Consider the following 14,224-nt stretch of genomic DNA (forward strand, 5'->3'; position numbering starts at 1 on the left):
TGTTTCGAATGTAACATTTATTTTATTCATCAAAATTCCTAATAGCACTAAAGCTCTAACCCATTGGGCACACACTGGTTGAATAAACGTGGTTTCCATGTCATTTCAATGAAATTACGCTGAACCAACGTGGAATAGACGTTGAATTGACGTCTGTGCCCAGTGGGAAAGTAGTTTGTTGTTTTCTTAACTAACAAATAAGGCACATTTGGGAATGCCATTTCAGGGACATGTTGCAACAGAAGTGTTATTTTCTTTTTCCACAACAACTTTTCACTCATCATCCTAACTCACGCAATCCAATTATAGCATACAATCTCAAAACGTTACAGACGTCAAAGAACAAACATGAATGTCTAATCGACCACTTAAGTGTTAAAACACTACATTCAGTTAGTATGTATAAAATGGTATACACTATCAGTGAACGATACATTTTTATGACTAGTAACAATCAATTTGAAGTTGTTGAGAATGCTGAGACTATTATATATCCCAAATGGTACCCTATACTCGAAATAGTGCACTACTTTTGACCAGAGCCCTATGTGCTGGGTCAAAAGTAGTGCACTATAAAATGAATAGGGTGCTATTAAGGACAGACTCTATATAGCCCATTACAGTATGTAGCCAACTACGTTACAGTGCTAAAATTAAATACATTGCACGAAGTAATACACATTTTTCATTTAAAATCAAAACACATGCACATGCAAACTCTATAATAGTAATTTTGTCTCACAAACTTGATTAACAGACGCAAGTTACACTCTGAACTACAGCCTGGTCTCATAGACTAGACGTAACATATTAAATATAAATTCAGGACACTCAAATTAGTATGACATGTTACGTTTGGTATGGCTACATGAGACAGAAGGTTACTATAACGTGAACGTCTAGCAACTCAAAGGTTGCGTGTTCGAATCTCATCAAGGACAGTTTTAGCTAATTAGCAACTTTGAAACTACTTAGCATGTTAGCTAACCCTTCCCTTAACCCTTTAACCTAACCCCTAACCTATAACGTGAACATCTTGCAACCCAAATGTTGTGTGTTCGAATCTCATCACGGACAGTTTTAGCTAATTAGCAACTTTTCAACTACTTAGCATGTTAGCTAACCCTTCCCTTAACCCTTTAACCTAACCCCTAACCTTAACTTGAACCCCTAGCCTAGCTAACTATAGCCAGTTAGCCACCTAGCTAACATTACCCACAACAAATTGGAATTTGTAACATACCATTACATTTACATTACATTTAAGTCATTTAGCAGACGCTCTTATCCAGAGCGACTTACCATACCATACGAAACATAACATATTATACTACACAGAAGGAGACAGATTTATGTTTACTATGTTAAGTCTACCCCCGAGTCCAGGTTTACTACACTATGAATAAAAATAATTATTTCACAATATGTCCTTGTTGTAGCTGCTTTGGCAAACTAGAACTCATAGTTGAATGTGCTTATATAGTGGCGAGTATCAGTCATTCAAATATAAAGATGATTTCTTCTGCATGTTAACAAAACAGTATTATTGCTTAACCTAGTAACATCTTAATCAATGATATAGAATTGTAATAACAAAACATTGGTCATTATGTCTGCCATTTTCATAACAATGCAATACTCGTAATACAACATGAATGCATGCTATTCAGAGGACACAAATTGTAACTCATTGACATTAGTTAAAGCACTTGGGTATCATTCTGGGTTATGCAATACTGATAAAGTTTCTAACCGCAAAAAAAACACACAATGGCTTATAATTGAGTAAAGGGTATTCATAATTATGTACCAACTTTTTTAATCTATGTAGTTCAATATTTTCTTCTTAGTGTAGCTGTTGCTTATTTTATATTTTAAAAAACGTGTTGTAAAAAATCTTTTCATAAATATTTCTGTCGGATTAACCCCTCAGGTCATTGTAAAACATCAACAAAAAAAACTCCCAGCTTTATTTGTTTCTCAGCAATATAGGCCCTTTTTCACATTGAAAGCTTCAAAATTGCATTACATTTCAGAGCTAAGATCCTTCAAAATTATGGCCATCTAATATATACATAAAACAGTCAGTTGTAAAATGTATTTTTGAGGGAAAAATAAAGATTTTTTTATTTTTTTTAATCTATAAAGTATTTTTTCCAAAATACACAAATCTTTCATAGAAAATAACAAACCCATACCGAAAAGGAACTAGAAAAATCAAGTATATGTCAGGGCTGGATTAAATCAGTATCGCAGAAGCATCACGGAAGCTCCGTGGAGACTGTATTCACGTTAAACGCTGATTATGTCGGCTCAATCAGAAATTACCATTACATTTTTACGCTGATCTTCTGAGATACTTCCACGATACGGATTGAATACAGCCCTAAATTCAAGACAAAAAAAACACATCTGAAAAAGCATTTGTATACGTTTTAAATACAATAAACACATTGTATGAACTGCTTCCATTGGCTCCTTATGCCATCTCAAACACATGGCTTCTTCACAAACTGGTCTGGACGGAATCAGACTATCCCACAAAAATATATTGGGCAATTTTATATTTTCTTTATATTCTTCATGACATTCCTTATATTCTTAAGGATATTCTTATCCTTATATTCCTTAAAGTCAGAGCACTCATAAGCCTAATGCATATCGATTTTGATCAGTATTAGCACTTTAGGGGTTCTATTCAATTAGATCTGCTTTAGCTGTCATCCGCATAGCAATTGTTTTGGCAGTGTCGGAGGTGGAACGGAGTTAGAGTTGTCAAATCCACAAGCCGCTCCTGGAATTATACTGTACCTGAAGTGGAAAATGGCATTGCCATTGGCTGGAAAGAGTCGCAGTAAGAGATATCCCATGCAGCCATGTTCACAAAGTCGAAGACTGGAATGTGAGATGTAATCTACACCTCGATTAGGCTGATAGAAATCTTTTTTATTTTTATTAATTTAAAAATATATATATATATTACCCCTTTTTCTCCCCAATTTCGTGGTATCCAATTGGTAGTTACAGACTTGTCCCATCGCTGCAACTCCCGTACGGACTCCGGAGAGGCGAAGATCGAGAGCCATGCGTCCTTCAAAACACAACCCGCCAAGCCGCACTGCTTCTTGACACAATGCCCGTTTAACTCAGAAACCAACCGCGGTGGAAACACTGTACACATGGCGACCGTGTCCACGTGCATTGCACCCGCCCTGCCCGGACGATGCTGGGCCAATTGTGCGTCACCCTATGGGTCTCCCAGTCGTGGCCGGCTGCGACAGAGCCTGGACTCGGACCAGGATCTCTAGTGGCCTTAGACCACTGCACTACTCGGGAGGCCCTCATTATTTATTTTAATGATTTTCAATTTGAGCATAATTATTTAATCTATATAGCCTACACTTTCTCGTTCTGATCTTCTAACGCAAGTGGGATGGGTGTGGCTTCGTGACAATGATCAAGAGCAGCTGCTCACTGATTGGACAGCTCCAATGCAGTTATACCTCCGACTCCTTCAACACATTAGCTGTGCAGCTGATTGAATCTAGGCCTAGGTTTAGTTGGCTAATACCCAAGCTAACGGAGATGGCTAATGGAAACATACACTACTGTTGGGAAGAGAATAAAGACTAGAATATATTGTAAAGATAGGATATCAGCAGTGTTCTGCTCGGTTGTAGTTGGTTTTATAACACTTATTAGATATGACAGAGAAACAGATCAATTGTATTAGCTACAGTACTGAAAATATAGAATTGATCCCAACATTATGTGGGGAGAAAATAATAATCTGCTATGACCTGTAATCAACGAACAAAACCCTCAACATCAATACGATTCACATCAAATATGATTAAAAAAACATTTTTGTTCAGATGATAATACAATATCCATATAATGGCTATGATGCATCTCCTCGCTATTATAAAGCCTAATATTTTATGAGTAGACTACTATCCTGTAGGCTGGTTCAAGATCTAATTGTGCTGTCACAATGACTATAGGGGTTGTCAAGAGTCACAAACAGATCTGGAAACAGGCTAACTATCCTTCACCTCCCCATATAACTAAAACCAACTGAGTGTGATGTCCAAGTTTTGACAATTGATGCATAAGGCATTGTTCAGTATCCACCCATTGTATGTAAGACAACAGACTAAACTCCTACTTGTGTTTGTTAAATCAATCATTAAGTCATAAACAGACTATCATGTCAAGGGCGGGATTCAATCCGATCACGAGTTATAGGCATTGCAGCTTTTAGAGGAAATATTTGCGCATTTGTGGAGATCCCATTCACAGTAAACACTGCATATCGTCTCAATCGGAAATTGCCTTTAAAAGCCCCAATGAGATCAGATTTAATCCCGGAGAAGGAGGATGAGGTATACAGCTTTTAGTGAAAACCTCATTCACATTAGTGTACTGACTTCAAAATAACATGGTTGTTGATTCCATGGTAACAGACTAGCTACAGTGTGGGTGATTGTCTGCATCCAAACTAAAAGAAATGGTGTAGAGGAAGACATTAGCCAGCTGAAACTTCTCAGTTCTAATGGGGTAAGGTTATTTGTTTTCCCATTTGTATTCACATCTTGAACTTGCATCAAACTTGGCAAAACACTACCTCAGAGTTACTTAGTTTAATCCAGTTCTAAACTAAGTTCAATTCTCCTCTTATTTCATTTCCTTCAAATTTTTCAAAATAATTATTCTCTTTTTACAAGGCACATTGGTACTTTTAAGATAATATAAAATATACAACTATTAATTCAACCTTTATAGAACCATTAAACACATTCTAAATATTTGAGAAACTAATGTGTTTTGATTTGAAAAATACACCTCAGCTTTGAAAATTGGTAGCAAACTTCTCTCAGCTATACTCACAACATAAATGTTCCGAAAGTGTCAATAACCTCTATCGCTAAAATACAACTAAACCTAACATTACAAAATGTTAGATCAAAGATATTCTTCCCTCTAGATTCTCCAACGATAAAGTTTAAAGTATAGGCCTAGATCTTTGAAAACAGAGATAATGGTTAGTTACCTCCTCTATTAAAGACATTATTTAATGTTTAAATCATGATGTGGTATCAAACACACAGAAACGTAAACTTAATCCATCATCACACTTACAAAACTCCTCTGATAAACAAAACATGGCTATGTCTGTTACAAGACAACTTTCCCACTTATTTTTTCTTCACCAAACATTATATTCATCTTACCTACATCCCTTCACCTCTCTCTCTCCCCAGACATCCTTTACTGCTGTCACCTGTTTGACACACTATGAAGGAGTTAAACCCCTTGGAAAAAGATATTAGTTAGATTCACTGTCATATTTCTAGGTAAATAAAGCTTTCTTAAAGTAGCGTTACAAGATTGGAACAACTCTATTGGCCAGGTGTGAGTCCTAAAAAAAGATGTGAATTTGCAAATGGTATATGTATACTATAAAACCACTTTGAAATGCATAAGGATGACTTATTTACTGTATATACCAGATTAAATACCAGTTCTAATCAACTAAAATCCACCATGTCAATCTACCGGCATCCTACACCAAATAGACTACTGAAGTTTAGTCCTTAATAAGAATATTGTTTGCATACATAGAGTACAGGACGGAATTACTTTTCAAGGAACTCATTACAATAATAAAATGATTATTTGGAAGTAAAGTATTAGGCAAAAAAAGACTACAGCATTGCAGATAGGTTCAATCTAACACTTGAGAGTCTAAATATGAATGTTATATTGGCTAAGAGGAACTGGATATTCAGTCTTTATCATAACAGAAACTGCTCTTATTGCATTTGGCTTTGGACAAGAAATTTCAAAGCTGGTCAATTTGTAAATCTCGAATAATATCTAAACACTAATTTCATTGCTGACGTAAATGCATAGCATGTTAAATACAAAACATCAATGTTATTATCACGGTACTACATCTAAACGAAGAACGATTCTCAACCTAAAGTAGTTTCTATAGACAATTAGAAGCAGTTACACAATAATACTTTGATATAAAAACATACACACATATACTATTACACATTCATATACAAGCAACCGCCAAAATAATGGAAACACAAGTAAATGAGGGATACAAAGTATATTGAAAGCAGGAGCTTCCACACAGGTGTGGTTCCTGAGATAATTAAACAATTAAAATCCCATCATGCTTCGGGTCATGTATAAAAATGCTGGGCAGGCCATGATTTTTGCCATTATTTTGGCTACCATGGGATGACAATGCCACCATCCACGGGGCACAAGTGGTCACTGAATGTTTTGATGAGCAAGAAAACGATGAAAGCCATATGCCATGGCAGTCTCAGTCACCAGATCTCAACCCAGTTGAACCCTTATGGGAGATTCTGGAGTGGCACCAGAGACAGCGTTTTCAAACACCATCAACAAAACACCAAATGATGGAATTTCTCATGGGAGAATGGTGTTGCATCCCTCCTATAGAGTTCCAGACACGTAGAATCTATGCCACGGTTCATTGAAGCTGCTCTGGCCCTGTTATTAAGACACTTTATGTTGGTGTTTCCTAGATTTTGACAGTTACTTGTATATATCCCAGTTAAAATCAATTTAAAATTGCACAACAGACAAACAGACGACAAATAATAAATACACCACATATAACATGTAAGCCAGGGATGTATGGTGCGGTATCCCTCAGTTAATCAATCAATAATCAATTCATAATTCATTCACAGTTATTAATGTATAGGTTGACATTTGACCAGACATTGACCCCGACTTGAGCTCATGACGATAGAAGGTTTAGGGACCTTTGTTACATTACCATCACTAGAAGCCCTGTCTCTGTCTGTTTTAATACTCAGAACATCCACACACACTTCACTTGGCAGGGAAAACGCTTCTGTAACCACAAAATCAACAGAGCCCAAAGTGAGGTAATGAAACCAAAGAGAGGGCAATACTGTCAGTGAGAACAATATCACATTATACACACACACATTGCGTGGGGTACACAAGGCTACAAGGCCCTGTCATGATTGAGGATATTTACATACAATTATTTAGGCAAGTTTTCACTTTTTAAAAAGAGCACTTTGTGGGGTTTTATCACTGTTTAGAAAGAGCACTTTGTGGGCTTTTAATCACTAAGTACAGGTCTTGGATCAGTTTCTCTCACTCCTTTACTGTTAAGAAAGGGCCAGTAGGTGTAGGGATAATGACCAGGAACTGTGTTTAGTGACAAACCTCCCCAAAAGGAGGTTTAACGACTAATTCAGAGAGGGGATGGGAGGAGGAACAAGGGAGGGGGAGGAGGAGTGGAAGGGTTGAGGAACAGGTGATGGAGATGGGGAGAGGAGAAGGAGGAAGGATGGATGAGAGGGAGGGGAGGAGGAGTGGAAGGGATGAGGAACAGGTGATGGAGATGGGGAGAGGAGAAGGAGGATGGATGGATGAGAGGGAGGGGGAGGAGGAGTGGAAGGGGTGAGGAACAGGTGATGGAGATGGGGAGAGGAGCAGGAGGATGGATGGATGAGAGGGAGGGGAGGATTGAAGCAAGGGGTGGGAGTATATGTTAAGGTGTTATTGCACGCGTCGGCAGTAGTAGCCCAGGACTTTGCATTTCTCACACAGGTGCTGAGGGTGCTCCTTACTCTGGTCTGAGACGTCCAGGCCATCAGGCTTCTCCAATGGACGCTAACAGGGAGGAGAGTTACGTAGGGAGAAAGATGGGGAGAGGGGGTAGAGAAAGATGGATGACAGAGAGGGAGGGAGGGAGGTAGAGAAGAGTGAGACTCATCACGTACAAGTATACACACTATATAAAACGTTTGCAATGGTGATAACATGACAGGGGGAAGAGTTAACCTCAGTTCTACAGTATACTGGGTGCTAACCACACACTGACAATTCACCCCACACTCACACAAACAAACACACACACACACCCAACACAAAGCCTTCAATCTGCCAGCAGTTTGTTTGGGACTCAAACCAGCTCTGTTGTATTCCAAAATCTCAGGCCACAAGAACTAACTCTGGATTTTTTCAGACCTGGAGTCAGTGTAGTTTCTGTTATTGGTGTCAGAGCTGAGGCAAATAACCCTAACAGATCTCCTTCTCTCGCTAACACAATATAATGACAGAGTCGACGTTCCAAATGGTAACCTGTCCTCTATGTAGTGCACTACCTTTGACCAAAGCCCCATCCTACATGCTATAATTCCAGAAAGAGGTCCAAGGCACATGTTTGCTGATATAAACCTGCATGAAAATACCAGCTACACCACTGGGAGTAATGGTTTGTTGGAAAGTATATGAAGGACAACAGAGGGTATCGTTCAGCGCCAACGGTTTGTTGGATGTCGATCACATACAATCCCTCAGCAATCATTTGCTTTCCCACCCATTGTTGTTACAGAGTTTTTTGTTATGATACTGTTATTTTGTCCAGACCGACAGTCTCAGACTGATTCTATAACTTGTCAAAACCAGAGCCCGTATTCATAAAGTGTCTCTGATCTAGGCTTCCTATTTCCTATTAGATCACAATGAATATGATGATATGCACAGAACAGATCAGATCCTAGATCAGCATTCCTACTCTGAGACACTTTATGGATAAAGGCCCAGGTTGCCAAGGACCAGAGCAAGAAGACAATGCAGCCAGCCTTCGCCTTGACTATCTGCCACTAGCTTTAAAGGCTTATTGATAATAACATGAAATACATATCAAACATACCCACAATGTTAAGTTTGGCTTCCAAAATAGGATGTACTTGATGACAAAGTATATGTTTCGTTGGAAAAATTATTTGATAGTTAAATATCTTGGGTTTTGGACTGAAGGACTGCAATCTGTCCGGTTTGTCTGTGTATTTATTAAATGGATAAAACTGTTTTTATGATTAGTTTATTTTGAATGAATGCCACACATATTTTTCAATCCAAAACTAGATTCCATCCGGCTATAGATATCCGGATGCCTCTCTTAAAGTCATGAAATGTGAAAACTATGGAAGCACATAGACAGTCTAGAATACTATAACGTAAGGTAACTCATCTGTGATGGTTGATCTTATTGTTTCACTCTGATCTTGAGCCTGAACCAGTCAAAGACTCCTGGGACTAATGTGCTATTTGATGCTATTTAGAAGGTCAGGGCTCAGGTCAGGATAGCTTTATACCTCACCACCTAACAGGAACTGTTGAGGACATGAAGACTTGCAGTTTAAAGCGTATCTGGGAATCAGATACCAACGTTGGAAGATAAGAAAAATACACAATGTTTAATTCATTTCCCTCAGTCCTTTCTGTTGGAGCCAAGCTCTGTGTGTGTGTGTGTGTGTGTGTGTGTGTGTGTGTGTGTGTGTGTGTGTGTGTGTGTGTGTGTGTGTGTGTGTGTGTGTGTGTGTGTGTGTGTGTGTGTGTGTGTGTGTGTGTCTGCAGTACCTGGGGGTTAGTGGTTCATTCTCAAACGCTGACAGGGGGAAATATGTGAAGTGGGTGACATAGCAAATGTGTGGAATTTTCCTGTGAGTGTGGCGCTAGCCACAACACACACACATGCAAGCGCACACACACACACACACACACATGCAAGCGCACACACACACACGCACGCACGCACGCACGCACGCACGCACGCACACACACACACACACACACACACACACACACACACACACACACACACACACACACACACACACACACACACAGAGAGAAATGAGCATGCTTTTCCCACAAGCTGTTTCCATCGAACATACTTTTCTCTGCCATTTTAAAAGACTGACTTTGGTGAGAATAATCACTGTGAATGCTGCGCTTAATGGTGATTTAATACATTCTCATCATCGGTTTGATCTGATGAAGTCACCTGATATTGCTTGAAGCATTCTATCATAATATGGTGTTGTGACCGTGACCGTGACCATAGTTACAGTACAGTAGAACCCTCAATGGCATTGAAGAATGGATGAAGATCCATGCAAATCCTAATGTAGCTGTATGTCCAAATCCAAAGCAGCAAGCAACCCCTAGCCCCTATGCCCTATCCCCTATGCACTTGTGCGCCTAGTCCCCTACACCAGTGGTAACCTAAATTTTCTGAGCCAAGATCACTTTCTGATTCAAAATGCAGGCCGAGATCGACCGCTCAGATCATTTTTTAAACATGACTTGAAAAAACGTACACTACCGTTCAAAAGTTTGAGGTCACTTAGAAAGGTCCTTGTTTTTGAAAGAAAGAAAAAAATTCTGTCCATTAAAATAACATCAAATTGATCCGGAATACAGTGTAAACATTGTTAAACACTGCAAATGACTATTGTAGCTGGAAACGACTGATTTTGAATGGAATGTCTATATAGACATACTGAGGCCCATTATCAGCAAACATCACTCCTATGCGCCAATGGCACATTGTGTTCGCTAATCCAAGTTTATAATTTTAAAAGGCTAATTTATCATTAGAAAACCCTTTTGCAATTATGTTAGCACAGCTGAAAACTGGCCTTCTTTAGACTTGTTGAGTATCTGGAGCATCAGCATTTGTGGCCAGAAACAAAGGCCTTTCTTCTGAAACTCAGTCTATTCTTGTTCTAAGAAATGAAGGCTATTCCATGCGAGAAATTGCCAAGAAACTGAAGATCTCGTATAACGCGGTGTACTACTCCCTTCACAGAACAGCGCAAACTGGCACTAACCAGAATAGAAAGAGGAGTGGGAGGCCCTGGTGCACAACTGAGTAAGAGGACAAGTACACTAGAGTGTCTAGTTTGAGAAACAGACGCCTCACAAGTCCTCAACTGGCAGCTTCATGAAATATTACCAGCAAAACAACGTCTACAGTGAAGAGGCGACTCCGGGATGCTGGCCTTCTAGGCAGAGTTCCTCTGTCCAGTGTCGGTGTTCTTTTGCCCATCTTAATATTTTATTTTTATGGGCCAGTCTGAGATATAGCTTTTTCTTTGCAACTCTGCCTAGAAGGCCAGCATCTCGGGGTCGGCTCTGCACTGTTGACATTGAGACGGGTGTTTTGCGGGTTAAAATATGTTAACATTTATCGGGGGGTATGATATTTGTGCATCTGTACCTTTCTTACCCATCATTATTCTCGATTCATTCAGGATTGTCTGAACTCATGGTAGCAACCACATTAATGTTGAAGTGCTTAGAAATATATTATATTCTTATTTACCATAAAAGTGACTCCATAATGACACAATACATTATTTACCATTAATTTCTATTGGGCACAAAATAATCTGAAACACAACCAAAACAAATAGCCAAATAATCCAACGTATTTGTAAAGTTACAAGCTTGTAGGCATTGCTTGCTATGAATATGGGACCAAATAATTAATACACATATAAATGAATGTGTTCCAATACTTTTGGTCCCCTAAAATGGGTGGACTATGTACATAAAGTGCTGTAAACAGTTCACCCGATATGGATGTAAATACCATACAATTAAAGCTGACAATCTGTACTTTAACCTCATAGTCATTGTTTGATTTCAAATCAAAATATGGGGATATAGAGCCAAAAGAAGAAAAAAACGCTTCACTGTCCCAATAGTTATGTAGGACACTGTATAACCATTTGTCCATTTGCTATCCAACCCTCAGATCTCAAAAAGTGCAAGAATTGTGGGTAGGGACTAGAGGTACATTTGAGTTTGAGCGATTATCCCAAACTCTGGGAGGGAGAAATAGCTAAAGTGGCCAATCATCACTATCAAGAAATACAATAGAATGTACTGTGCAGAGCCCAACAGCTACTTTCACTTTCCCATAAAGTTTTCTTGCACTCTTTCAATAATGGTTTAAAGGGGCAATCTGGGATTCAAGCAACAACAATAACAAAGCAGTCACCTCGCCACTTGTTGGGATTGGGCTGGAGAAATGCAATACCAGGTTGCCTCTTTAATATCAGAGCGAGTGAAGATGTAGCCTCCTTGAGAAAAGGCATCTCCTTTCTGTCCAATTTAGCATTATTGCTAGAAGAGTGAATCGTGCATACTCTTTCCATAGTATGCGGGGTAGGTCTATGTCCCAAATGGTACCCTATTCCCTATATAGTACATTACTTTTGACCAGGGCCCATGGAACTACAAGTTGCAGCCAAAACTGTATTTTAAGTGGTGGAATTGACTGAATTTGTTGAAATGAAAATATGACTAGATTGAGTGTGGAAGTTACATGCAATGTTTGGAACTGGGGAATTACGTCTGAAGCTCTTTCTCCCATCTCAATTCTACACACAAAACATTTACACATTTTCAAGTTAATTGAATGAAGGAATATTTAATGACAGTGATAATGATAATACAATTCTGGATGTCACATATTTGGACAGTTACTTATAACATCTAGTTAAACTGTTTCTTGGAGTTTATTGCTTTCGAGAGATTAATAGTTTAAGTGACAGAGCTCTGGGCCCATATTCACAAAGTGTCTCAGAGTAGTGTGAGGCCGTGTCTAGACTTGACAGTTCATGCAGCTTTAGTATTCTGATGATAGATTTCTGATCATGGAATTCCGAACATGTCATGCATCTATACCTACATTTAAATATGTCTACTGTGTCCACAGTGTGTCCGGATTCCCTTATCCTGCTCTATATTAAAATGGCAGTATGCATTCTACAAATGGTAGAATAGGTCAAATATGTTAATAACTCAACAACAACAGATGCCAGTAGCTAACTACTGTAGCTACTAACCTCTGTAGCTAGCCAGCAAGCAAAGCTAAAGGGATTGCATACGGGTTAGCATAACTACCCAAGCAATTATTTTTTTTAATAAATATTAGCTAGCTGGCCAGCATTTATGAGGCCAGCAAACACGTTCCTCGCATGCTAGGAACGTATTTCCTCCAACATTATAATGAAAATGTGTCACCAACTGTATGCGCTTTCGGTAGCCTGATTGCGTCCAGACCAGAGCATGTGAGCAGAGTTGAGTGGTTGGAAATCCCGTTCCATCGCTCCATGTCCTTTCCAACCACTCTGCTAAGAACCGCTCCGTGCTCCTAGAAAAAAACAAATACCACTCCAAATTCACTCCATTCATTAACATCACAACTTAACCAACAGAGAATAATGGAGAATATCCTCTCCACACTTGACGAGCCACTGGGGATGCTAAACACCCGTTTGGCTCCTCTTGCCAGGCTGGGCAGAGATGCAGAGTTATATATATATATATATATTTTTTTTCTTTAGGTAGGCCTACATTTTTTTAGGTAAAATAACCCAAATCAAAACAGAAAGCTCCTCGAACGTGAGAATATGCCAGGCCTATTGGGCCAAAATCAATGATGGCCTATTGTATAGATAATAGAACAAAAATGAACAAAACGTTTAAGAGATCAGATTTTTGGTTTATAAATACTTTGCTACAATGACACACTTACTTATCTACCCAACTTGTTCCTTTCTTTTAGCATGTGCACATAGTAAGTACACCATCATGCTTCTAGATACGTGTCTTTTCAGATTCCACAAAGATTCTTCATCACCGTACTCCCTCTGTTGCTCTTGGTCCTCATCTTTGTAAGTCCCCTTGATCTTCCTCCTGTGCATTTAATCAGTTTCTTTATGAAAATATTTAGCAAACTCCATGACAGTAGGTAAAGCAAGGGGTTACCGCAGCCCACAAGTAGACTACAAATGCATATTGGGCCGAGCATGCCCTGAGCTCGTGGGGTGCTACTGGAGCGAAATTGTGGGCGAGAAGGCCGATGCTCAAGCCTTTGGGAATATCGCCCCGCCCTCCACTCAAATTGGGCGGGCTCTGCTCCTTGCTCCTTGCTCCTCAAATTGGGCGTGCAAAATTATTCAGCCCCCTTAAGTTAATACTTTGTAGCGCCACCTTTTGCTGCGATTACAGCTGTAAGTTGCTTGGGGTATGTCTCTATCAGTTTTGCACATCGAGAGACTGAAATGTTTTCCCATTCCTCCTTGCAAAACAGCTCAAGCTCAGTGAGGTTGGATGGAGAGCATTTGTGAACAGCAGTTTTCAGTTCTTTCCACAGATTCTCGATTGGATTCAGGTCTGGACTTTGACTTGGCCATTCTAACACCTGGATATGTTTATTTTTGAACCATTCCATTGTAGATTTTGCTTTATGTTTTGGATCCTTGTCTTGTTGGAAGACAAATCTCCGTCCCAGTCTCAGGTCTTTTGCAGACTCCATCAGGTTTTCTTC

General features: G+C 39.2%; 1 protein-coding gene across 1 annotated transcript in view; it reads right to left on the reverse strand.

The window, feature by feature from the left end:
• LOC118399087 (zinc finger CCHC domain-containing protein 24-like) overlaps positions 1-14,224 on the reverse strand; it is a 61,910-nt gene continuing 47,686 nt past the window's right edge. Inside the window, exon 4 of the mRNA XM_052475058.1 lies at positions 1-7,701. Within this exon, the coding sequence (XP_052331018.1) occupies positions 7,588-7,701 (114 nt within the window). The 3' untranslated portion in view covers positions 1-7,587. The remainder of the gene's footprint in view (positions 7,702-14,224) is intronic.

Source organism: Oncorhynchus keta, chromosome 2 (assembly GCF_023373465.1).
Source record: "Oncorhynchus keta strain PuntledgeMale-10-30-2019 chromosome 2, Oket_V2, whole genome shotgun sequence".
Classification (NCBI taxonomy): Eukaryota; Metazoa; Chordata; class Actinopteri; order Salmoniformes; family Salmonidae; genus Oncorhynchus; species Oncorhynchus keta.